Source organism: Pongo pygmaeus, chromosome 17, assembly GCF_028885625.2.
Source record: "Pongo pygmaeus isolate AG05252 chromosome 17, NHGRI_mPonPyg2-v2.0_pri, whole genome shotgun sequence".
NCBI lineage: Eukaryota > Metazoa > Chordata > Mammalia > Primates > Hominidae > Pongo > Pongo pygmaeus.
The window spans coordinates 25313654-25340709 of record NC_072390.2 but is presented as its reverse complement, the minus strand read 5'-3'; the positions used below and the strand labels follow the sequence as shown (position 1 = coordinate 25340709).

Genomic DNA, 27056 nt, shown 5'->3' with positions numbered 1-27056 from the left:
CCATAGAGAAAAGCATTCTTCTACCCTTAGCCTGTGGATTTGATTCCCTTCCCTCACAGGCAGGGCTTCAGGATTCCTTCTGGTGTACCTGTCTTCCTTTCCCCCAGCCATCAGTGAAGGAGGACCACAAAGAATTTAACCAGCCCTGAAATTAGATCGAGGCAGCTGCCATGTTGCCAGGTTACTTCCACAAACAACAAAACAAGCACCCCTATTGGGTAGCACAGGCCTGTTGGAAATGCTGGAGCCCACAAGAATGTTGTTTCCTGATCCCCTCCCCTGCTGAGAAGCCTCTGAGTGCCAGGGACCAGCTCAGGGCTCCTCCTGTGTCCAAGAGACACGACAGGGCACTGCCTGGACCTCGCTGGAATACAGGCTGGTTAACATCAGAGCCTGGGACTTGGAGGAGGCTTCCTTTCATGTTGTTTTCACCCTTGAAGCCTCCCTCTCAGCCCACTTGGAAGGCTGGGTGAGCCTCTAGTGCCTCTAGTCCCAGATCTTTTCCAGTTTACTGTCTCAGCACTCACCACACTTCCCACTAAGTCCATAGGTCCCTCCACTACCCACTCCTCTTTTCTGCTGAAGGCGACTTGGGGTGATTTTTGTCATCTAGTCGTTCAGCAGATGCTTACTGATTGCCTCCCGAGAGCCAGGTAGTGAGGATCCCTGGACGTGAAAACAAAAGCCATGGTCCTGGTCCGAAGACATCCACAGCCTGTTTGAACAGAGAGACAGCTTCACAAGGAGATGGTATGATGATAGGAGTATGACAGGAAGAGGGGAAGAGCATCTAGCCTGGTGGAGGGGTTGCCAGACTGAGCTCTCTAGGAGGCTGTGTGAGATGTTGCCACCTGAACAGGGAGAAGTGGGTGCAAGAACCCAAAGTTCCACCACCAGCAGCTGATTTAAAATGGCTGTGGCTTCGGGGGTGAACAGGGGAAGAGTAAGGCATGAAGCCCCGTCCTGCTAAGGCGTTGGTTTGATTCTCCAGCAATCAGAAGATGTTGGAGAATCCTATTCATAGGAATACTTGGTAGATTCGCAGTTTGAAGAGTCCCCACCGTGGGCACATGGATTGCGGGAGGCTAGAGGACCAGGAAAGGCAACTGCGGGAGTCCCTGTGAGAAGCGAAGAGGGGGTGACTGCAGCAGAGGCAGCAGGTTGGCAGTGAGGCTGGAGGGAGGATAAGCAGGCTTTATCACAGAGCACTGAGGTGTTCTAGAGGAGAAGCTGTGCGGGGGAACTCAGTGGTTTCTGGCCTGGGAAGCAGCAGGTTTGCGAGAAGAGTGGCAGATCCGTGGGTGAGAGGTGGTTGGTGCGGCTTTGACAAGTTGCATTTGTGAAGTCCATTTGCCATGAGCAGCAGCTAGCTAGCTCAATGGGCAGATGTGTCCAGACGTGGAAGAGAAAGGGTGGAGTCTGTGGCCCCCAAGCCTGTAACCACACAGCATGAACAGCAGGTCCCTAAGATGCTCTGCAGGACAGTGTCCACCGTGGGAGGCAGTCACCCATCCTTCATCCTGACTCAGTGCTTTCATCCCCATCACCTGAGCCTGATTGGTCTCTTTTGTGGTCCCGCAGCTGTTCCTGCGGTCTCCAGCTTTCCCAGTTCTCCCGCTCACCCCATCCTGCAGTGGCTCAGGAGGGACTCCAGCTGGGTTCTGGACTCCACCCTCCATCCTGACCACTCGGCCTGCCTGGAGCTGGCCGCCGCTGCTGCTTTGGGATGGGGGTGGGCTTCAGATAGTCAGGGAGTTTCGAAACCCTGAGTAATGCTGATATTGATGGGCCACGCAGACTATGATCAGCTCCGGGAATGTCTGTGAAGGAGCAGCCAGGGGCCGGGGCTGGCCTGAGGGGATCTGCATCCACACTTCCCGCAGTCGCAGTAATTCTCAGTGATTTCTGCATATAGGTTGGTCTAGAAAGTCTAAAAATAGTCTTTACCGTCAAAACTAACTCTCTGCGTGTTTATATCTTGGCTTGGGTGAACTCGTTTCAGTTTACCTCTTTCAACGCCTAGCACAATGCCCAGCATATAGTAAACACTATACACCTGTTGAAAAAAAAAATAAACAAAAGTCACTGGATGCCGTACCCTCCCATAATCGTAATGACAGGAGGCCTGTGGTGGCAGTCTTTCTGCCTCATGGGTCTGTGCAGTGGCCTCTCCCGAAGTGCAGCTGGAGTTCTCAAGTGTTCCTGGTTTTACATGTTTGCAAGACATTCTGGGAAGTGAATTCTCACCTTCACAAAACTCCCCTCACAGATTGTAGTCACACCACTTGTTCCGACAGCAATTTATCTGACACTAACTGGATGTCCTACTATTCAGTTCAATTCAGACACTGACTACCTGGAGTTAGTGTAGACCCTGCGAGTTAAGAGCTCAATACTGCAAGACTGCCTCCCATTTCAGACTAGAGCTGCAAGTTTCCAGTATCCCCAAGTTATCTGCATTTCTGCCCAACAGACTACAAATTTGGGGTCTCCTATGACCTCCCCTCAAATTCAGTAATTCACTAGAATGGACTCACAGAACTCAGGAAAGCAGTGTACTGTCAAAGGAAGGAATTATGATTACTGTCAAAGGAAGGAATTACAATAAATTTATTTTTAAATATGAATGAGACAGTATCTCACTCTGTCACCCAAGCTAGAGTGCAGTGGTACAATCATAGCTCACTGCAGCCCCAAACTCACCAGGCTCAAGCAATCTTCCCATCTCAGTAGCTCCTGAGTAGCTGAGTCCACAAGCACACACCATCACACCTGGCTAATTTTTCCTATTTTTTGTAGAGATGGGGCCTTGCTATGCTGCTGAGGCTGGTCATGAACTCCTGCTCTGGAGTGATGCTCCTGCCTTGACCTCCCAAAGTGCTGGGATTACAAGCAGGAGCCACTGTGCATGGCCCAAATTTAGTTTAAAGATCTCAATTGGGCCAGGCGCAGTGGCTCACACCTGTAATCCCAGCACTTTGGGAGGCCGAGGTGGGTGGATCACGAGGTCAGGAGATCAAGACCATCCTGACTAACACGGTGAAACCCCGTCTCTACTAAAAATACAAAAAATTAGCCGAGCGTGGTGGCAGGTGCCTGTAGTCCCAGCTATTTGGGAGGCTGAGGCAGGAGAATGGCGTGAACCTGGGAGGCAGAGCTTGCAGTGAGCCGAGATCGCGCCACTGCATTCCAGCCTGGGCGACACAGCGAGACTCTGTCTCAAAAAAAAAAAAAATATATCAATTGGCTTTATTCATGATTCTAGAATTGGCAATGAATCATTCCATAAAATAGAATAAGTGTTCCCATGGGCTAAGCAGAGGGGCTTTATAGACAGAGAAGGGCTGAAGAAAGCAGGAACAAGGAACAGTAGCCTGCTAGTCGTTTCAAAGATACTTTTCTTGGGGGACAGGCAGAGGGAGGGACAGGGAAACAGAACAGTGGAATATCAGATTAGTTAACATTTTATGTAAGGATTAAAACGAAGGGAACTTCATTCCATGGCTACTGAAGATTTCAGCTGGCCTATTTGGGAAATTGGCTGTTACCTCTTGTGACTTCTCAGAAGGTCAGGTAACTACTTAGTTTGGGTTTGGTGAAGGGGAACTTAAGCATGGGTGACTGCTTTTATTTTCAGTCTGGTCTCGTGGGGCCTAATGCAGGAGCTTAGTCCGAAGCAAAGGCCTCCTATAATATTAATTTGACATACAGTTCTGTTGTTATGAACACAACTCAGGAGTAGCTAAATGGAAGAGACAGCGAGGGCGAGGGGTGGGAGTGGGACAAGGAGTTTCCAGCCTCTCGGGGGTACCACTCCCAGCTCACCAGTGTGCTCAGCAGCCCGGACCCTCTCAAGCCTTGTGTTCAATAGTTCGTATTGAGGCTTCCTTACTTAGATGACTAATGAAGATTGATTAAATCTCCAGCCCCAGAGGCCGGGGTTGGGGCTGAAAGGTTCAACCCTCTAACCATGTGGTTGATTCCTCCAGCAATCAGGCTCATCCTGAAGAGGCCACAGGATGGTCTAGGGCCACACCCTATCAAACTCAGGCATGGTTGAAGGGGCTTTTCAAGGATACCAGAAGACACTCCTATCACGCAGGAAACTCTGAGGGTTTGGGGAGAACTGTGCTGGGAACCAGGGCAAAGACCGAATCTGTATTTTTTATTATGCCACAGTAATGGGGACATATTTTGGCAGACTCAAGAGTGGTTGGTCCTTCTAATCTTAGTTCACATTAGAGGGACTTTCACTGGCCCTCCAGATTCTTCCTGTAAGCACCTGTTCTTTAGGAGGATGGAGTAGGCTCCTGCCCCACTCCACCCCAACTCCAGTGCATATGACAGTTTGAAACATTTTGAGCCCCGCATGTGTCTATCAAGATGGAAATAACAGCCTCTGGCATGTGGTGCCGGTGGGTGCTTGTGCCATTGCAGCCCCATGAGAGTGAGGTGGACAGATTGACGGGTTTGGGTTAAGCCCTGTCTCACCTCTCATTAGGCTTGTCACTTTGGCAGGCCGATGATTTAATGAGACCCACCTCTAGTCGTGGAAGGAGTCTGAGGGTGTGCTTTTCTTATCTTCCCATCTCCATATCTATGTTGTAGACTGTGAAGGAATTAGCCTGTTGGCCATGGTCATCCTCAGGATGGAGATGATGGGCTGTGGTACATGATAACTGCTCTCTTGTAAGCCTGGTGAACCTGTGCCGCTCCTCCTTGTCCTGCAGTTGGACTGATTAGAGGGGCTGAGGAAGTGCTTCACCTGTGAATGTGATTTCCTCTCACCTGCAGGCCCAGAGGCATCCTTGCTTGCCAGGTGCTCCTCACCCCACCCCCAGTAGGGTAGTAGGTGACATCTCCTCCTGCACCACATTGTGGGCAGAGATGAGCCCCACCCTTTATCTGTGCTTTGATAAAGACTTCAGGAAGAGACTGGGTGCAGTGGCGCAAGCCTGTAATCCCAGCACTTTGGGAGGCTGAGGCAGGCGGATTACTTGAGGCCAAGAGTTCAAGACCAGACTGGGCAACGTGGCGAAACCCCGTCTTTACCAAAAAATACAAAAATTAGCCAGGCGTGGTGGTGCACACCTGTAATCCCACCTACTCAGGAGGCTGAGGCACGAGAATTGCTTGAACCCAGGAGGCGGAGGTTGCAGTGAGCCGAGATCATGCCACTGCACTCCAGCCTGGGCGACAGAGCAAGACACTGTCAAAAAAAAAAAAAAAAACTTCAGGAGGAAGTAAAAAAAAAGATATCATGCCAAACTGCACAGAGAAAAGCACTTTTCTGTAATCTTTCAAATATAAAAGTTCTGTTGCCAGAAAAACTCAAGCATAATCCCTGTGACAGGCCTAGGACTTGTCTGTTACAAACAAGAGAGTGAATGTTGGGGTGTACTTTTCCCTGCAGTTTGAAAGCACAGGTATCCGCTGACTTGGCTCCAGGGACATATTTCCTTTGGCTGAGAGGCCGGGGCCATCGCCTTTAACATGGTAGACCCTAGTTAGGTGCTTTTCCAGCTAGGACTGAAGGGTCTTCCCTGCATATGATTTGAGTCCCATAGGAATTTGAATGCCAAAGTAGAATTTCCTTGGTAACTTTAAACCTCTTGAAGCCATTTACAGGCTCTGAGGCAGGTAGAGGAAGGGGCGGGGAGGTGGGCACTGTCCCATCACTCTCTGTCTCTGTTTTGATTTTGTGTCCTCCTTCTTCTCTTTTCCAATAGCCATCCTTCTGGTCGAGGATTGTGTTACCTCTTGCCTGCAGCATTAGAGGAGCTTCCAGATTCTTCTCCTCACCTGCATCCATTCTATGCACCATTTTTTCCTAGACTGTGGAGCTGACCCTGTTACTTCCTGTCCTTCAGTGGCCTCTGGGTATAGACAGACATGGTGTGCCTCCCTCTCTCAGCTCCAACCACTCTGACATTCTCTCCAATCGGGCCCGTGTCATTCATTTGCAAATCCACCATAACACCCCCAGCAGTGCTGGGTGCAGAATCAACTTTTAATAATCTCCGGGAATGTGTGTACTCTCCTGTCTCTGGGCTTCTGCTCAGGCTGTCCCATCCCAGATTCTGACCTGCGTTTGCCTAGCCTTCATGGCCACACTTAAGGTGACCACCTCTGGGCATCTTCCTGGGGTCCATTGAACAGAACACATCACTTTCTCCCCCTCTGCTCCTGAAGCACTTTATGTGGCAGTGTTGTGGATTAGAGTGCCCCTGGATGAGCCCTGTTTGTCTGTGTTCTAAAGCACAGGTGCCAGAAGGCAGAACCTGTGTTTTCCCTGGCCCCTGGGAGAGGGACTGGCATGCAGCAGCTGCTGGAGAATAGGAACTGCATCTTTTTTATCTTTGGATCCACCACAGCATTTTCACATTGAAAAGAGGTCAATAGATTTTTTTTAGGGTGGTATGGCCGTAGACCCTATCCAAGTACTAGCCAGGCCTGACCCTGCCTAGCTTCCAAGATCAGATGAAATCGGGTGCATTCAGGGTGAGTTTTGTTTTGTTTTGGTTTGGTTTTTTTGAGACGGAGTCTTGCTTGTTGCCCAGGCTGGAGTGCAGTGGTGCAATCTCGGCTCACTGCAAGCTCCGCTTCCCGGGTTCACGCCATTCTCCTGCCTCAGCCTCCCGAGGAGATTTTTTTTTAATTGTTCATTTAAATAGAGTTCATGCCCTAAAACCTTTGCGAGAACATCCTTTTACAGATGAAAGTCCAGATATGCCATCCTGTATTGTAGCCATGGTCGGTATAACTATGCTCGTTTCTAAACTGTCACAGCACATTACATATTTTCTCTGATTTGTGAAAGATAAGATGTAAAAAGTTTCACAAAAGCATGTGTGCACAAACATACTAACAGAGGTCTGGTGTTTTTTAATATTGAGTCAGGTAATGGGGAAAAAAGTTGAAATCAGCTGTAGCTCTGAAAGCTGAAATGTGTACTGCCATATTCATCGTGGTTTTCCCTGCTGTTCTGGAATTCTTCTGAGGGAGCAGGAACACTATTTTATATATGCATGTCTTTTCTTCATGGATGCCAGAGACTGGGTTTCAAACTTTAAAAAGTCTCACTCATACTAGGTGTCCATTCGATCACCATACTAGGTGATTGAATTATTATTCTACAAGAAGATAAGGGAGCTGTTGCCGCACAAGCTGTTTGGTCTTTTGGGTGATTTGTATTTTACGAAAAAAGCATTCATTTCCTGTCTATATTTGACCTCTTTTCCAGGGAGGTTCCCCTGAAGGATGCTAAGGAATACGCTGAATCCATAGGTGCCATCGTGGTTGAGACAAGTGCAAAAAATGCTATTAATATCGAAGAGCTCTTTCAAGGAATCAGTAAGTACCTGAAATTGGGTTTTCAGCCCAACTTGCATTTTTATGCTTCTGGGAGTCAAAGGATAACATTTTAGAACTCTGAAGTGAACTTTTCCTCGGTGTGAATTTATCGGATGCCATGGATACAAAATATACAGCTGTGCAGTTGTTAATACCCACTTCTATTATCCTCTCGATTCTAGATTTCCATGATTCTGTACTGGAACCTGTTCACTCTGAGTTCTGTAAATTAAAATGAAGTAATCCTGTTGCAAAAATAAAATTTATTTTAATTGAAAATTATGCATTCTGTAGCATTTTATGTTAGGAGGAGAGAGAAAATAGACAAGGCATAGAACTCAAGGTCACCCATTAGATGGGATGACTCTAGGTAAACTGAGGGAACCTTCCAGTAACTTTTTTTGCCTGATAATCTCCTACAAAAAGTAATGTTTCCATCCTGTGCGACCTGAAATTGGGAATTGGATACAGGATTGGTGTGTACAGGTACCCCTTGTGTCTGGTGAGCTAATTAGGGAGGGTGATAGCCTCCTTCCAGGTCCCAGTGCTGGGTCCTGTTATGCTCACTGTATGCCGGCTCCCCGGCAATAACCTTATCAACCAGAGCTGGTTCCCAGCTAGTGGCCCTGCCAACACATCTATCTGCAGCTGTGAGGCTTCCAGCTTAACAGATTTAACCTTCATAAGTTCTCTGGTTGTGTCATTCTGTTCTGGATTCTGCCAGAGAAGTCCCTGCTGACAGCCATCTGGGAAAAGTGCTCTGAGACACCGTCAGGAAAGTTCGACCGGAGCATTATCAGGGACATTGGGAGAAGTACAGGTGTTTGATGAAATGCTAGCCTTGAAGTTCCTGGAATATCCACCTTAGGAGAAGTTGAACCCCAAAACAGTAATTGTCCTCAAATATCTTAGCTCCAGACAACTCCAGAAGGGAAACTGATGGTTTGATCTCTTTCCTGCCTGAGATCCTTTTTGGCAGAGCTCTCAAAGTCAGAGAAGCCGTGGCTTCCCAGAACAGTTTTGATTTCTGTTTAACTGGTTTGAGTGCTTTGCTTTAGGCTCCAAGAACCCACAGGAGGGAATCTTTTGTTTATGTTGACTTGATGGAGAATTCACTGGAGATGGGGAATTCTGACTGCCTTACCTACACTATGCAGAGATATGCAAAAGAAATGTGCAAAAGAAATGTGCAAAAGAATGGCTTGGAGCCTCCCCTCTCCAGCCGCTGGCCCTTTCCTTCACTGGTTTCCTCACCCCCTTCCCCTCTTTCCACCTTCCCTTTCTTTCCTCCTTTGATTTCTTACTCTCAACAGAATGGTTTCAGGCTCCTTGCCCTGAATGGCTGAACTCTAGCAGGCTGGGGCTGGAATTTCATGTGGGAAACCCCATGTCCCCACATTCCTCTCCCTTCTCCATCATGGTCAGTGGGTGCAGGTGCTCTCTGGAGTTGTGTCACTCTGGGTGACATCTAAGTTTGGGCTCAAACTCATTACATTAGCCTCACATTTCCTCAGATTAAACTCATTCTCTTCTGGTGGCGTGAGGCTCTTCTGCTATGTTCAGCTGTGAAACATTTTATTTTTACAGGTGGTTTTAACGAATGAAGCTAGATAGCTCCTGAGGACGATTGCCTTAGCACCTTCCGTCCTTACAGCCCCACGTATTCCGCAGAGCCCCCTCCTCTTCCTTAGCTCCCTGGCCTTGGAAGACCCCCAGCACAGATAGCAGTGGTCAGCCAGGGGAGCCTGGTGCCTTGTATGACCTGAACTTCAGCTTGAGGTCTCTGCACCAGCTGGGAGTCTTTCTGAAGTTTATGAAAGTCATTATTAAAATTTAAAAATATCAAATAAGGACCCGAAGGAAAAGAAGCCTGAGTAGGAAGTACTGTACTAATATCTTTTTTCTTTTTTTTTCTGAGACAGAGTCTTTGTTGCTCAGGCTGGAGTGCAGTGGTGCAATCATAGCTCACTGCAGCCTCCACCTCCTGGGCTCAAGCGATCCTCCCACCTCAGCCACCTGGGTAGCTGGGACTACAGGTGTGCACCACCACACCCAGCCAAATTTTTGGATTTTTAGTAGAATCAAGGTCTCGCCATGTTGCCTAGGTTGGTCTCAAACTCCTGAGCTCAAGCAGTCTTCCCCCATCGGCCTCCCAAAGTGCCAGGATTACAGGTGTGAGCCACCACACATGGCTTGTAGTAATAACTTAAAAGACATTTATCCAGTATAAATCCCTTCTTGTGTGTGACAGGGACTTTGAACAGATTAATTCCTCAGATCCTGGTGGTCTACTTTATGAAAAAACAAGTGCTTTGCTTAAACATGGGTAATTATGGTTTCAAAGTAATTAATTCCTATATAAGCCATCAAATACCCATATCACCTCATCTTTCATGTCACATAAGCAATTGTTTGTTTCTGTTTTATTATACTTTGGTTGTAACTGCCTTGACAAAGAAAGCTTGTAAATACACAGCCATGGCAAAACCTCAGTCTGTCCATCTGTCTGGCTATCCATCTTTCCATCCGTCTGTCCATCTGTCCATTTGTCTATCTGTCCATCTGCCCGTTTGTCTCTGTCTGTGCTTCTGTCCATCTGTGTGTATATCCATCTCTCTAGCTGTCCATCTGTCTATCCATCTGTCCGTCTATCTATCTATTCATCTGTACATCTGTCTATTCATCTGTCTATCTATCCATCCGTCTGTCTGTCCATCTGTCCATCTGTCCGCCTGTCTGTCTGCATGTGTAAGCACTGGTGCCTATCTTTTGCCTCTTTTCTCCTTCAGGTGAATTTCTTCAGAATGGGGTTCTGTAGCCTAATTGCAGGTTAATTTAAAAGACAATTCCAAGTACACCTAAATATATTGCGCAGAATTTTCATTTATTTTTCTTTTCCCTGTTCCTACTTATATTACATGTGCCCCTCCCTGAGCTTAAAATAGAACTACATATTGCTGACACCTAACCTCCCCAAAGCAATGTTCCACAGTCGCCTATGCCTGGGGAAAAGATGCAATAAAAAGTTAAGGAGCTGTGAAAATAAAAGCCCTTTAAAAAGGTGTGCTTAAACAAAATTAATTCACATTGACTCGGATGAAGAGATGAATGTTTCTCTTTTACAGTCCCATAGTGTTCATAAACCAGAAATGAGACAACTGTGTTTTCTGAACATTGGCAAATACAGTGTCTAACCAGAGACTGCTTACAAAAATATGTTATCTTTTTAAAGATTGAAGCTACCCTGTAAAGGATTCAGGTGCTTCTCTGTTTGGGGTGATCTGTGCAGTTTGTCCTCCTCATATAATATATTGTCGTCTGATTGGTATTCCTCCAGACACCCTTTTCTAAATCACATTTTTAGACCTACTTTATCTGCCTGCATGTGGCTAATTCTCTTCCATGCATTTCTACCCAGGGTTTGTTTATTTTTTTTTCCTTGGGTTCTTACACCCAAGGAAGAAAAGTAAAAACTTGAGGTTACTTTTGGTTTGTTCTGCCATTTTGACACTTAAACATATTCTATCTTTAAATGATTCTCCAAGCGTTTAGGTATGTGTCTGTTCTTCTAGGGAGACTGCAAGTTCTTTGGGAGCTTGTCTTTTGTATTACCTATAAAGCTGAGACTAATAAATGGAATGGTGCTAAATTCGGGGCTTTGAATTTGGATCTCCGTCCTCATCTCATGATATAAAGTGAAATGTATTCACTTTTCTCTGGGAATTTAAGGTTGAAGAACAGCAAATTAGACAAGCCTACTTACTCTTGTTTCGTTTATTCACAAATATATACTGTACTCTTTTATGGGTAGGTGCCATGCTAGACCCTGGGGACAGCACGGTGACAAAGCACAGTGACAGTGGAGAGGGGGAGACAGCTGTGGGCACAGTCAGATCGGTGTCTGGTGACTCTTGGTAATCAGTGCTGCCCGGCGAAGGAGCGGACTGTGAGAGGTTACTGTGGGGCGAGGGAGTGGCTTTAGATTGGGTGGGGAAGGCCTCCCTGAGGAAATGATTTTAAGCTGGACCTGAAAAACGAGAAAAGGCCAGTGGGCAAAGAGCTATCAGGCAGAGCAAACTGCAGGAGCCAAGTCCCAAGGCAGGAAATGGCGTGGTGCTTTTGAGGAAGAGCAAGGAGTGCCGTGGGAAGTTGTGGTTACAGACTCAGCAGGGCCTTGCCGTGGGTGTCAGGGTGATACTCTGAAACAATTGGAAGCCCCTCAAGCTTTTAAAGCAGGAGTGCAGAGTGTCCAATTTACATTTACAAAAAAGATCACACTTAGAAGGAGGAAAGTCTCCACGTCTCAATCAGTTGGCATGCGATTGTCATAATCAAGGAGAGAAGTGGCTTGGACGAGGGTGGAGGAAGTGGAGCTGGATTTCAGAAATCTTCTGGAAGAATAACCAATAACACTGGAAGGAGATGGGGAATGAGGAAGACAGCGTTACCAAGAGTCATCCCCGGGTTCTGTTTCCCAGAATGAGGAGGATTGGCATAGGAACAAGTGCTCTGGGCTGGATTTGGTTATGAGCCTAGCATATAGGATTCTGGATGTGGTGAACCCACGTTTTGGTTTGTAGATTATTATTATTTTTTTATTTTTAGAGATGAGGTCTCGCTGTATTGTCCAGGCTGGTCTTGAACTCCTGGGCTCAAGTGGTCCTCCCGCCTTGGCTTCCCAAAGTGCTGGGATTACAGGTGTGTGCCACCATGGCCAGCTGGTTTGTGGATTTTAATTACTCAACTCAAATATTTCTTTAGAAGTGTTTTAACTTTTCCTGACGGCAAAGAGAGTCCCGTGGAGCTACAGGCTCAGCAGAAAAATGTCTGGATTGGGGTGGAACCCAGCAAAATAGCTATGCATTTTGCTCCAGTTAATTTAAATGTTGACTGTGGCAGAGAAAGCAGGACTTTCTCCTGAAAATTACACTTGGAGACACTAGAGACATTAGACTAGGTTTTATATTTGTTGTTAGTTTGAGAGCAAGGTGAGAAACATTTGTTTTATTAAGGTGAATATATGGGCATGGTGGTGTGCACCTGTAGTCCCAGCTACTCTGGAGACTGAGGCAGGAGGATCACTTGGGCCCAGGAGTTTGAGGCTGCAGTGAGCTATGACTGTGCCACCGCCCTGCAGCCTGGGCAACAGAACGAGATCCTATCTCTAAAATAAATAAATAAATAAGGTAAATATATTTAGAGGTACAAGCATATTGGCTTGGAAAATTGGAATAGGGTGTTAATATGAAAGACAACAAGTTAAGACTTGTGGGTAGCGATCATGTCTTGTTCTGGAAACATTTGTTCACAAGAGTGTTGTGCTCTAGGCATCTTTGGTTAATAGCAGGTTAAAGAAATTTTAAAGCAAAGCAAAAGGTTTGCAGATTTTATAATAGTACAGCAAGCTGTCAGGTGAAGGTAAGTTTAGCAGTTGAGGGACAAGGAAAGGACAAAGACAAAGTTTGTCCACTTTCTTACCCCAAAAAAGGTTAATTTACCAAATGCAATCCACTTAAGAAAATGGACAGACTTTCTTACCCCAAAAAAGTTAATTTAGTGAATGTAAAATAATGTCATTTCAGCATATGGGCAAGTTGGGTCTCAAAAGGCATGTCTTTTATTCCAGCAATTCTAAAGAAGAAATTGTTCAGATGTGCAAGCATAATAACAAGGTTTAATATGTATGGAGCTCTGATTCTGTGCTTTTGTTGCAATTGCTGAAATGTATACTCAGCTCATTAATGCACCCTTGATCCTATGAAGTAGGCACTGCTATCATCCCTATTTTACAGGTGAGGAAATTGAGGCCTGGAGAGGCTTGTAACTTTCCCCAGGGCACACAGCTAATAAGTGAGAGGCAGGCAGGCTCTGGGGCACATGCTCTTAGCTTGTCTATATCATGTCTCATTGCACAGCGTGGTTTATTGTAACATTATTCATGATAGCAGAAAACAGGAAATTACTGAACTGTCCAAAAGTTAGGAAATAGTTTTTAAGAAATCGTGGTACACTCATATAAACAAGTGATTCAAAAGGATGACATAAATCTTTGTTTACTGACATAAAAAGATCAGTCATTGAGTGTGAAATGGAAGTTACAGAGCAGTTCATATAATATCCTTATTTCATAATATATTTCATATTTCATAATATTTCATCATCTATTTCAATATATTTCATATATTTCATAATATATGAAATATATGTAATGATAAATATTATTCCAAGAATATATCCTTCTTGGAAGGACACATATCAAAATGTTAACAGTGGTTGTTTCATGATGGTCAGATTCCAGGGAACTTAAAAACACTTTATTATGTAAAATTTCAAACATATACACAAGTACACTGAATAATATAGTGAACCATTGTATACTCGAAACCAAGCTTGTGTCATCTGTATCCCATCCTGTGCTCACCACCTGTATTATTTTGAAGAGAATCTCAGACATCTAATTTAATCTGTAAATATTTTGTCCATAATTTTTTTAAACAATGACAACTATGTTATCATATTAATAACCAGAATGCTGTTATCATATTAATTACTATCATCAAATAAACAGTTGGTGGTCAAATTTCCGAAAAGCTCATAGTTGTCATAAATGGTTTCTTTGTTTGCATGTTACCATTTGTTTACATCAGAATGGAAATAATCTCCACATGCTGGAATTAGTTGGTGTGTCTTTTAGGCCTCTCTTAAGCAATAGCTTTCCATTCCATCTTTCTTTTTTTCCCCTTATGCAATTTGTTTATCCAAGAAATTAGATCAGTTTTCCTGCAGAGTTTAAGACAATATGGATTTTGCTGAGTTCCTTTTTTTTTTTTTTCCTGAATAGTATTCCATTGCATGCATAAACCACAATTTGTTAATCTATTCACCTAACATTTGGATTGTTTTCAGTTTTGGGTGATAACCAGTAAGGGTGCTATGAGTATTCATGTACAAGTCTTTGTGTGTATAAGTACTAAGGAATGGAATGGCTGGTTTATCTGGTAGGTGTGTTTTTAACTTTCTAAGATTAGAATGCCAAACTGTCTTCCAAGTGGTTTTACTACAGTATGTTACCACCACCAATGTGTGGGAGTTCCAGTTGCTCCAAGTCCTTGTCAACACTTGGTACTGTCGGTTTGTAAAATATTAACCATTCAAAAGGAAGTATAGTGGTATCTCATTGTGATTTTTGTTTGCATTTTCCTAATGACTAGTAATGTTGAGTGTCTTTTCATGAGCTTGTTTTCAATTTGTATAACTTGGTGAAGAGCCTCTTCAAATTTTACCCATTTTGTAATGGGTCGTTTGTCTTCTTATTGTTGAGTTCTAAAGGTTACTTATATATTTTGGATACATATTTTTTATCAGATATTTGTTTTTCAATTATTTTCTCCCAGGCTGTGGCTTGTCTTCATTTTCTTGACAGTGTTGTTTGGAGAAAAGAGGTTAATTATTGATGAAGTGTAGTTTGTCAGATTTTTTCCCTTTTGATTTGTGCTTTTTCTGTCTTATAATTTCTAAGTGTTAAAAAAATAAAGGGATACATCCATATAATGGAATATTATAAGGAATAAAAAGAAAATGAGCTATCAAACCATAAAAAATGTGGAAGAACCTTAAATGCATATTGCTGAGTGAAAGGAGCCAATCTGAAAAGGCTACATACTGTGTGACTCTAACTACATGACACTCTGGAGGAGACAAAATTGTGGAGTCAGTGAAAAGATCAGTGGTTGCTGTGGGTTGTTGGGGGAGGGATGAATTGGTAGGTCACAGGATTTTTGGGGCAGTGAAACTGTTCTGTCTGATACTATAAAGGAGGATACATATTATTATACGTTTATCAAAACCCATAAAATATACAGTGCCAAAAGTGAACCCTCCTGTGAACTATAGACTATCCTTAATAGTAATGTCTTCAGCAAATGTTTGTTCATCAGTTGTTACAAATGTTCCACTAAAGCAAGATGTTAAAAATGGGAGAAATTGAAGATGAGGAGAGGAAGGTATATGCCAACTCTCTATTTTTCACTCAATTTTTTTCTGTAAACCAAAAACTGCTCAAAAAATAAATAAATAAAGTTTATCAATTAAAAAGAGAAAGGGAAAGGTGCCTTTGAGTGGTAGGGAAGCCTAATGATTTTTTTAAAGGTTTTCTTTTTTTCTTTTCTTTTCTTTTTTTTTTTTTTAACTTTAAATTCCAGGATACATGTGCAGAACATGCAGGTTTGTTACACAGGTATACATATGCCATAGTGGTTTGCTGCACGTATCAACCCATCATCTAGGTTTTAAGCCCTGCATGCATTAGGTATTTGTCCTAATACTCTCGCTCCCCTCGCCCCCAACCCCTCGACAGGTCCTGGTGTGTGATGTTCCCCTCCCTGTGTCCATGTGTTCTCATTGTTCAACTCCCACTTATGAGTGAGAACACGTGGTGTTTGGTTTTCTGTTCCTGTGTTAGTTTGCTGAGAATGAGGGGGGAAGCCTAATGATTTTAAAGTAGCTTAAGTCCCTCTGTGTTGGACACCTCAGCATTTTGGAGCAATCGTGGCCTCCCCTGTTTCCCCTCGTGCAGGTGCATCACCACTTCTTTACCTCCCTAGACTTTTAACTTCAGGTTTTTTGGTCTCTGTCTTGACTCTCCCGCCTCCAGGCAGTTGTCACCTCCTGCCAAGCATCTTCCACAGTGTCCCTTTCCATCTGTGCTTCCTGCTTCCCCGTGGCACACTTAAGGCTCACCTAACCCCTGACCTGGGCTTTCCAGGCCTCCTGACCCAATGAGCTTCCCACCTGAGAATCCATTCCGGTCCTTTATAGCAGGTAGCGCGTTCCTCTTTATCCTAATATTCAGGGCCTTCTAGTAATCCTAATATTGGCTTCTTTATGGCAGCAAGAGGAGAGTGATAGGGAATAACTTCAAGTAGCATGTGTGTGTCCCCCTGTTCTACGTTATTAGGGCAATGTTCCATGATTGTGAGTCATTGTTGTGTTCCAGAGACCCCCTCTCTACATGGCTAGAGGCTAGAGGCTAGAGGTCATTATCAAGAGTGAGTACTGCCAAGTCCTAGCAAACTTGGTCAAGTTACTCATCTGGATGAGTCAGAAAATCAGATCAAGAAATGGATGTTACACAGCAACTGCCAGCATTGCTAACACCAAACAAAAGACAACCAAGCCAGGTAAATACTGGAACTGGAATGAAAGGAGAGAAGAATTACATACAGTGGAATGGTTAGCGGGAGAATCAGCGCTCGTGCAGGAAATGGCTGGTCCACAGGGAAAGGGAACAGCCCCAGCTAAGCTTGCTGTTTTATTTTTGTTGTGTGTAAATGCATGACAGCCCAGTTCAGAGCCAGGATAAAACTTACAGGCTAGGAATTTGTTTTCACATACTGTGTTCCTGTGGAATCATTTCTAAAACCTGCGTTTCCTCTAGACTGTCAACTTTCAGGAAAACTGAACTTCAAAAAAAAAAGTCTTTTAAACTTCTCCTAGACAGCATCTTACAAAATCCAAACCCTATTAAAATAAACACTCTGGCCTCAAATTGGTGCTCAAGGACAACTTGTTCTGGAGGCTGACTACTTAGAGCACATTTTGTAAGAGTGGAAACCTACAGACGAGGCTCAGAGCCTTTTCAGATGTTTGTGTATATATTTTTGTCCTGCTCTACGCCTGTGTAAATAATACTGATTCAACAGTGTTCCAAGGTGATCACCTTGGTACAGAATGCCATGGCCATTTTCCAAAACCATGTCTTTGTGTAAGTGCCTTGAACCTTCCGGTAAGTTCTGAATACCTTAGGCCCTAAGATCGGGGTTTGCTTTCTGGTTTTGCGTTCTGGTTTCCTGGTGCAGGCTCCCTTCTCCTTTTAAAGGTGCCGGCCTCATTGTTATGATCTGGCTTTTCTCTTTCTCTGTGTGGAAGCATTTCCTTCTCCCTGTGTTTGAGGTTGGCATGTGTGTGACTCATCCCAGGCTGAGAGTTTTGTAGATGAGCAGGGTGGGTCCCGGTCCACTAACTGAACCCTGAGAATTGACCGTGACCATGAATCACACAGCATTTCTCCCCGCCATGCAAAACCCATGAGCCATGCCCAGAAGCCCTCAACTGCTGGGAACTCCCTCCATCATCATTGGTTCCTCCCCTTTTAGTGACGGCTGTGTGTGTTCCTTTCCCACATTCGTTCTATAGGTGAGGAAAGGAAGGCTCGGAGGTTTTAAATAACTGGTCCAAGTTCATTGAACTGGAATGCTGACTCTCTCACATCTCAAAACTCTTTCTACCAAAGGAGAAAAATGAAGTTTGAGAAATATTTTACTCTAATAAGTGAAATTTTGAATATTCTGAAGATAAAAGAACGTGGCACTCCTAAGAAGCCATGTTCAACAGCTGATTCAGGAGTGCTGCTAAGAGTTCACAACATGCAGGAGGGGAGTCTCCTTGAGACAGAGCCAAGCCTTCCTCAATATGCATTCTATGCATCAGTGCTCATTGTTGACTGGGGAGAGAAATGAGAAGAGCAAAGTGGAAGGAGGTGGTGGAAAGCGAGGAAAGGTGTGGACAGACCTTCCTGGCATCCTACTTTGCTATCTGTACGCTCTTTGTTTCTAGATTTTCACTATAGTTTTGTCACTTTAATAACTGTCTTACATATAAACTTTTTCTTTAATTTGTGTACTTTCCAAAGCAAAAAACTTATGAAAACAAGACATGAGGGAAGTAAAGTCATGGAGAGCTAAAAAGCTAATGCTGTTTTGCTAACATTAGAGTTAGCATAAGGACACCACAAAGTTGACGTTAACATAGGATGTTGATTTTGATACAGTAGAAAATGCTAAAATGTCAACTCCTTTTACTGATAAGTAAACAGCTCTTGGCTAACTAGGGCAACAGCTGGACCCATGAGAATTATAGTACTGTCCAAAATTATTTCAGGTGCAAAAGCAAAAGTCCTGATTGCAGTGTATAACACACTCAGGAGGCTCCTGAAATATTACTAACTTCAATAATGATGTAACTCGACACTGTCACCCCTTTCTCTTCAGGAGTAAGTAACTTTATTGGCAAGATCTGACTTGGCTAGATCTTTAAAGAGTACTGGTAGTCATTGGAGACTTCCTTCTCTATTTATCACTTAAGGTTGACCAAGTAGAAGAGGCATTTTGTTTACTCCCTTTTAATTGTGATAAATTTAAAAGAATAGCATGTCCAGAAAAGGAAAATTCATACTTACGGTCTCCTTTGCTCCTGGATTAGGACTGAAGTGTTTTGGGGATGGCCTGCAAAAACTCTGTAGATCTCTGTTGGCTACACAAAATGGCAAAAGCCACAGCTGCAGAAATTGTTGCAAACTTTTCATTTGCTTCATCATCAAATGAAGATCTCTACTATTACTTTTGAGTTTGGAGTTAAATGCTGGTGACCTTAATCTTTATGCTTAAGCTTTGGTGACTGTCTATACCATCTGATCTACACAATGTATTATTACCTTTGAAATCAACTCTTTTTGTCCATTGTGGAAATGCACCTCTGCTGGGGTGTTTTGGCGCTCTATATGGTCATTAGGTAACATCCACTTGCATTAAAAGACTTTGTTAGGGCCCAACACATAGTCAGTATTCCGTGCTTTCAGTGTGTGTTCAGATTCTCCTCTTACTGGTTTTCTTAGACTGTACTGTTCTCTAAGCAAATGCCCATGTGTGATTTTTAAGATGTGCTGGGGAAAAATAAATAGATACCACAACTAAAAAAAAAAAAGACTTTGTCTTTAGAACCAATTTCCCTTCCACTTCTAATTACTGGTTCCTTAGCAAATGAACACACTAACTAGCCAATAACAAAATATATAGATAGATAGATAGATAGATAGATAGATAGATAGATAGATAGATATAGATATTCATTTTAGCCTAGGCCTGGTGGCTCATACCTGTAATCTCAGCACTTTAGGAGACCAAGGTGAGAGGATCACTTGAGGCCAGGAGTTTGAGACCAGCCTGGGCAACATAGCAAGACCCTATCTCTACCAAAAAAAAAAAAAATGTATCGGGGCATGGTGGCGCACGCCTATAGTCCCAGATATTCATAAGGTTGAGGTGGGAGGATCCCTTTAGCCCCAGAATTTGAGGTTGCAGTAAGCCATGATCAAGCCACTGTACTTCAGCCTGGGTGACAGAGTGAGACGCTGTCTCAAGAATAAAACAAAATCCTCATTTTAGAGCTAGTGTTTCATGCCTTTTTCAAGGGGGATAGAAAAGTAGCAGAGAGAGCTAATGTGGTTCAGTGGGAAGAGCACAGGCCTTGGGACCCATCAGGAAGTCAAGGCGTAGATTATAATCAAAGCACCAGCTGTGCTACTGCCTGTTATTGATGGGACCTTCAGCAAAGCGCTCAAGTTCTCGAGTCACGGTGAAATGGTGATAATAACGACCATTACATCAAATTCACAGGGGGAGGTGAGGATGGTGTTTGTGAAAATCTTTGAAAACTGGGAGCTACTAAGGTTATTTCCAGATTCCATTGCCTTTTTTCAGAAAACAACTTTATTGAGATAAAATTCACATACCATACATTTCACCCATTTCAAGTGTACAATTCGGTGGTGTTTGGTATATTCACAGATCTCTGCAGCCATCAGCACAGTCAATTTTAGAAAAATCACCTCATAAAGAAACCCATACCCTTTAGCTATCATCTCCCTGGCCCCTTCCATTGCCTGTTTAATTTTTATTTCGTGTTTATTTATAGAGACTCTCTGATAATTTTTAAAATTAAATTAAGTAAAAATAAGATTACTTGTTGATGACATTAAAATACTGTTTCCTATGAAAGGTGTCTCTATAGGGCTTTCCAGTTAATGATCTAAATGCATTGGCAGGATGAGGGATGATGGGCTAAGTGTTAATAAATGACACTGCTAGGAAGATTACAATTCAAATCTATTTCTATTTTGAGAAGCAGAAAAGATGGATGAGTACTCACTGTTACTGTTGGAGTCACGGTACCATGAAAGCCGCTCATTAAATCAGGATGGGTCTCTGGGAAGGCAGGGAGGGAAGAGTGCGCTGATGAGCGGAGGCTGGATGGGAACTGCCCCCAGGAGTGCATCTTCCTAGCCCAGAAATTCCACACCATCAGGAAACTGCTGGACTGTTCCTTACCTGAACTTCCTAAGCCCATGAATTGGGCTTCATGCAGCAGAACTAGGGAGGAAAGAATAGGAAGAAGGAAGGGAGGGAGGAAAGGAAGGAAGGAGAAAGGACCCCCTCCGGGAACACCTTTATTTTCTGCACAGCCCAAATATTAAGCAGGAGTGTTGAAGCAGGGTGAAAATCTGTGTGTGCAGTGTTGGCTGTAAGAAAGGGAACTCACCTTTGGCCTCCTTTTTGTTCCAGGCCGCCAGATCCCACCCTTGGACCCCCATGAAAATGGAAACAATGGAATAATCAAAGTTGAGAAGCCAACCACTCAAGCCAGCCGCCGGTGCTGTTGACCCAAGGGCCGTGGTCCATGGTACTTGAAGAAGCCAGAGCCCACATCCTGTGCGCTGCTGAAGGACCCTACGCTCAGTGGCCTGGCACCTCACTTTGAGAAGAGTGAGCACACTGGCTTTGCATCCTGGAAGACCTGCAGGGGGCGGGACAGGAAATGTTCCTGAGAAGGATTTTAGAAAACCCTGGGAAAACCCACCACACCACCACAAAATGGCCTTTAGTGTGTGAAATGCACATGGAAGGGATGTAGTTGCATTTTTGCTTAAAAAAATACCTTTAAAAATTCTTGGATGTGTACAAAAGTCTTACTACCTTATTATGTGTATGAGATTCTAAAGTGGCATTCCACTCGGATTTCCTGTGCTACCTATCCAAATTCCAGTAACTACTTCAGTGTCATTGCCTTTGTTACCTAACCAACCTTCACTGAAAGGCAAATTTAGTTCAGGAGATTAGTTTTTAGCTAGCTTTGGAAGTAAGCCTTTATTTATTACTTTTTGGAAGGAAATCAGAGAAGTGTCAATGGACCATCACGCAGACTGAGACTTGAGCTATTACAGAAGCCAGGAAAAGTGTATTAGAAACTGTGGTCTACACCACTTTTAATTGGTGAACATTTTTCTAAGTTATGGTCATATATACCCAAACAAACCAAATCGAACTAAATTATTCCATATAATTTTAGGATTGGGTGGCCTAGTTTGAAAGAGTGATTTAAGTAATCACTATGTAAGTGGTGAGAGATGCAGGATATACACATTATTCAAGAGACCACCTGACATGCATCTCCTCCGCAGGAATACATTCCTCCTGTCTTAGAGAAGTTTAATGCACCTAGTATTATTTTACTAAGAGAATATCTCTTGGTGTCATATCTAGGGGAAGAGAATGAACTAGAATTAAATTTAATGTTTGAATCTAAATCATTGGGCAAACTTCTAATAATAGCAATTAATAATAGGTTACAGGAAAGTCAGCCAGAGGAAGTATCAGCACTTTAAAATTCTAGACCCAAAAAAACTACAAAATCAGAAAAAGTATTTTTATATTTCTAGCTTGAGGAGAAGGGTTTTAGGGCTAACCAGAGGTCCGACCCTGGAATGCCAAGGAACTGAGAATGGGCTCCGATGAAAACCTTCCTTTTCAGATTCCCTGTCTGCTCAATTAATTAAAGATGTTTGAAGCCAAAGGAAGTCAAGGAAGAAAAAGCGTGGGAAGGAAGAGAACTGATTCCTACTGAAAATTCAAATTCTCTTACCATTCTAACTTTCACAAAAAGTTGAGATCAAGAAGCAGTTGATTTCCTGCCAGGGCTTATATTAGGGGGTGATTCTTAAAGGACATTAGGATTGGTGCTCAGAAATGGTTAATCATGCTGTGTGCTAACCAGGGCCAGTTGGTACCTTCTTTGCCATGAGCATTCAAGGGACAGCTAACCTTTATTGACAATCTATATTGCGAAAGTCAGGAAAGAGGTCGTGAGCTGATTGGATTAAAGACCTGGCACTTCAGTAACTCAGCACGCTTCCACTTCACTCAACTTAAGAGAGTTCATTGACAGTGTTAGGATGTGAAGGCTGGGAAACATTTATTTTGCTTCAAGAGTTCCACTTGGCTCTCCCAAATAGGTACCTCAAAAACTGTTAGCAAGTGGCATTTGGATGTTTTGACAGGGCCTTTGCAGGGATTTTTAGGGTTTTTTCCACATTGTCCACATTAATGGTTGGCATGATTGTGCTTGCAGGCCAAGAAATGATCATACCCCTTGCCAAAGGTAAAAAAAAAAAAAAAAAAAAAAAATGAGTTGAAAATTGAAGTGACCTCTTTCCAGCTGACGTGCAGGCTTATTTTGTAACATTTCCTCATCCAGTTTTCCCTGAGAACCTGGGTTTATCCCTAGACAGCTGTTCAGGTTTTTTAGCTGAGGGGTAAGTATCCTAGCTGAGAGTTTTGCATCTTTGGGCTGGGTTTGCAGTGGTTGTGTTTTGCATAAAATGTCTAGTCTTAGCCACACATAGTGAGCTACCCACTAATAAGCCCATGGTTTTATTTCAAAAGCACATGAGGGTGTGAAACCACTGTGTTACCTTTCTGTATTGCCTTAGCTATTCAAGCCAGTCAGAGGATAATATATATATTCTCATCAGCACTCAGAGTAGTCAGTGAAGAGAGCAGATCACACTTGGGCACACCAGGATTCACATAAACATTGTATCTTCTCTGTGGATGCTCAGGCCTTGTCTACAACGAGGCTTTACAACCTTCCTTTGTTTTGGCTCGGGATTACTTCCTGGCTGTCTAATAATTGAACCATAACCATGTAATATTATGTAAAGGCCTGGAAATTACTGTTGCTAAAAAAATTCAGGTAGTTTCATGTGATGTAGCATCCTTGGCATCATTTTCCAAAATTTGTTCCTTCTCCCTTTTTTTTTCTTTCATGTGTGGCATGAGTGTGTATCTGTGTAAATATGATTGTATATGTGTTACTCCGACATGTAATCCATTTCACTGGCTGAGTTCGGCCCCTAGCCATGTGTTAATATAAGGTAGGCATGGCTTCTCAGAGGGATGGCTTCCCAATGGAAATCTCTGAGAATGGCAGTGGAGTTGTCCAAGCATTTTACATCGCCACATAATTGACTTGCCATTTTATGGTTAAAAATGGCACATTAGGCTGTTGAATATGACGTTACCTTGAAGATTAAAAGGTTGAAGACCCGAAACTAACTTTTAGCTAACAATAAGGGCTGTGCCCCAATGGGAACTAAGTTCATTTTCTGAGAAAGGTTTGGATGAGTGAAATATCTCCTCTACAGTCAAGGACCTTGGCATGTGGTGGCTGAAACTGAGCTTTTTTGTGTGGGCTCTAGTTCTCACTGTTCTGCAATGCTCATGGCAAGTTGAATGGTGAGCTAGCTTATACACTAAAGAGCTCTGAACTGTATTCAGACCGACTGGATATCTAGCTTACTGTTTTAACATTATTGTTGAAACCAGACCCCGTAATCCAGTGGCGCTGCCCTGTTGTGCAAACTGCTCCCTTTTCTCGTGTTTTTGTAAAGAGCTTCCGTCTGGGCTGGACCCAGTTCTTGCACATACAAGACACCGCTGCAGTCAGCTAGGACCTTTCCACCATGTATTCTATTCTGTAGTAAAGCATTTCCATCAACAATGCCCAATTGTATGTTATTTTTTGTTTAACACACACTGATTCATACTAATAAATATTTTAAGTTTTATCGTTTGTCTTTTTCTTATTACACTGTTCAGTAGAATCATTTTTTAAAAATCACAGTTAATTCAAACAGAGAATGATGATTCCCCAGGGAAATGTGTGCACCTGCACATATGCAGACATGCATGCATAAGGATGTTCCCTGAAACACTGTTTGCAGTAGCAAAATGTTGCCTTCCACTAAGGAAGTGGAAAAATGAAATGCGGCCCAGCCACATGATGAAAGTTATCAGGTAATGAAAATGAACTCACTATCATGCATCAACATGGATCTCAAAAACAGAGTTTGGAGTGCAGGCTGCCATCCTGCACATCCCCAAGGGAGCCATCGTAGTGGCCTGTATGAATGCAACCCTCAGGAACTGTGCAGTGCATCGCCTGGGCAACCAACCTGTGGCCCTGGCTGAGTGAATACAGCAAGCTGAATAAGTACCAATGCATGTCAACTCACACAGAACAATAATTCACACATTGTTTATGAATGTGTTTGTGTGCTAAAAGAATTAGAAAGTAAAACACGAACTTCATCATGGTCCTTACCTGAGGGGAGGGAGAGAAGTGAACAGGATCAGGGAGAACAAAGGAGATGTAACTATCTGTCATTTGTATTTACTTCATGATAGAAAAATCTGAAGCCAATACAACAAAAGGATAACATTTGGTTATTTCAAGGTGTGTGTTTTATTAGCCTTTATATTTTTCTGTGTGTTTTGTTTTTCAAAGAGGAAGGGGAATGGAGACAAGAAAAATAATAAAGGATGAGGGTGACTTCTTTAATATGCAAGAAAGACATCATAAGTGTATTTGCCAAGTCAGTTACTTTGATGAGGTATACTCACTCCCATCCCGTCTCCTCCATTGTCTCAGCCCCCACTACCTGACACCAACAAACACACACACACACACTTTCACATTCACGCCCTTGTGGGGTTTATGTTTTCTCTGCAGAGCTTCATTCGACATCTCGAAGACTGGGAAAGTGGGAGGTGAAGAGGAGAGAAGCAGCACCTTCATGTTCTCAGCATTGGAGACGCTGTCTGAGGCCCCTGCTAGGAAATGCTTCCAATATGTAATCAAAGTAGAAACACCCACCATCACCAACAAGAGACCCAATTTTATGAGAAAACATGCCTTTCTTTTGCATTTACTAAGAAGCAGTTACCTGTGTATAGCAACTTTGGGAGATGTTTTTGGAAATAATCCCGTGATTGGATTCAGATGGCAGATTTTGTGCAACCCAGACTTCTATGTCAATAGCACTCTGCACACGGTTTCTACCACCCCCTCCCGCACGACTGTTTTGTCCCACCTCAAGGTGTATTTAATAGAACCAGTGTCTGAGGAGTTATGCCCTGAGGCTGGGAGGCCTTCATGGCAACTTGCACATTTTTACAAAACAACTCTGGTGGATTGAGGGCGCCCTGGAGAGCAAGGACAAGGAGCTCAGGCTGTGTTCAGCTGGACTCCAGCATTCCCTGTGGTTGCTCTAAATAGTTCCTGTTCCTTCAAATAGTTCCTGTTCTGGCAGGTATTGTCCAGAGAGCAAGATTTGCAGGTTGGAAGAGGAGAGAGACTTCATCCCAATTTCATGAGCATTCATCTCCAAGAGTGTCTCCTCTCAAGTTTCTAGACACAACTGCAGCAACTGGCTTTTTGTACATATGTGAAGCCATCTTCTCCCTTCCGTTCCAGTGTTCTATTAAAAAACTGAAAAGATAACACCAAGTGTTGCCTGATATCCTGAAAATAGGCAGTCCCATATATGCTGGTCAGAGTATAAATTGGTGTAATCTTTCTAGAAAGCAGCTTGGCAATGTATGTCAAAAACATTTGAAATTATCATATCCTATAAGCCACTAATTCTATTTTTCTTTCTTTTTTTTTTTTTTTTTTTTTGAGACAGAGTCTCATGCTGTTGTCCAGGCTGGAGTGCAGTGGCGCGATCTCCACTCACTGCAAGCTCTGCCTCCCGGGTTCAGGCCATTCTCCTGCCTCAGCCTCCCGAGTAGCTGGGACTACAGGTGCCCACCACCACACCCGGCTAATCTTTTGTATTTTTATTAGAGATGGGGTTTCACCGTGTTAGCCAGGATGGTCTCAGTCTCCTGACCTCGTGATCCGCCCGCCTCGGCCTCCCAACACTAATTCTACTTTTCTATTTCTGGAAATTAATTTTACCTTTATGTGTGTCTGTATAACAGAAATATTATCTATTACTGCAAAACACATTTGTTTTGCCCCAAACTTAAATTGGCATAAAACAATAAACAATTATTATCTTACAGTTTCTGAGGGGCGGAAGTTGAAAATGGCTTAGCTAAGTGTTCTGGCTAGGGGTCTTCAGATGTCATCTGGGGCTACAGTCATCTGAAGGCTGAACTGGGGCTGGGATTCTGCTGCTGAAGTGGCTCACTCACTGGCTGTTGGCAGGAAGCCTCCATTCCTCACCAGGTGGGCCTCTCCATGTGCTGCTTCATGGCCTCGTGATGTGGCATGAGCCCCATTCTGTCTGATGCAGAAAGCTGAAGGTAGTCTTCCAGCTGTTCACAGTGGCTTCTATTGTCTTAGGCTTCAACTTGTTGTCAGGATTTAACCCTCTGCTCTTTCTTCCAGGATGACTGAATGGGAAAGAAGGATGTGTTGAAGCTTCCGGAGGGCTTATTGCACCCACAGGGAGGGGATGTATCTAATTGCTGCCCCTCATTGGCACCTCTTGCCTTCTGTGAAGGTCTGACTCATCCAGCCTGGTCTCTGGTGATCAGCCCCATGCCCACTCTCACCTCTGGTCACAGGGTCCACAGTGGTCTCTCTTCTGTCCCCCCATCTTACACATTTGGCTCCCTAGGTTCACTTCCATGCCCCATTTAGAGTACCTGGGAGATACTGGGTGGGAGTGTGAACATTTGGCTCCACATTACTTATGCAAATTTCTGCAGCCAGCTTGGACTTCTCCTCAGAAAATGGGATTT

The 27056-nt window shown here is 43.6% G+C and overlaps 1 protein-coding gene across 1 annotated transcript in view; it reads left to right on the top strand.

Annotated features, from left to right (window-relative positions):
• RAB31 (RAB31, member RAS oncogene family) overlaps positions 1-24091 on the top strand; it is a 154382-nt gene extending 130291 nt beyond the window's left edge. The window contains exons 6-7 of the mRNA XM_054460787.2: positions 7244-7353; positions 20751-24091. Of these exons, the coding sequence (XP_054316762.1) occupies positions 7244-7353; positions 20751-20848 (208 nt within the window). The 3' untranslated portion in view covers positions 20849-24091. The remainder of the gene's footprint in view (positions 1-7243; positions 7354-20750) is intronic.
• The last annotated feature ends 2965 nt before the right edge of the window (positions 24092-27056 follow it).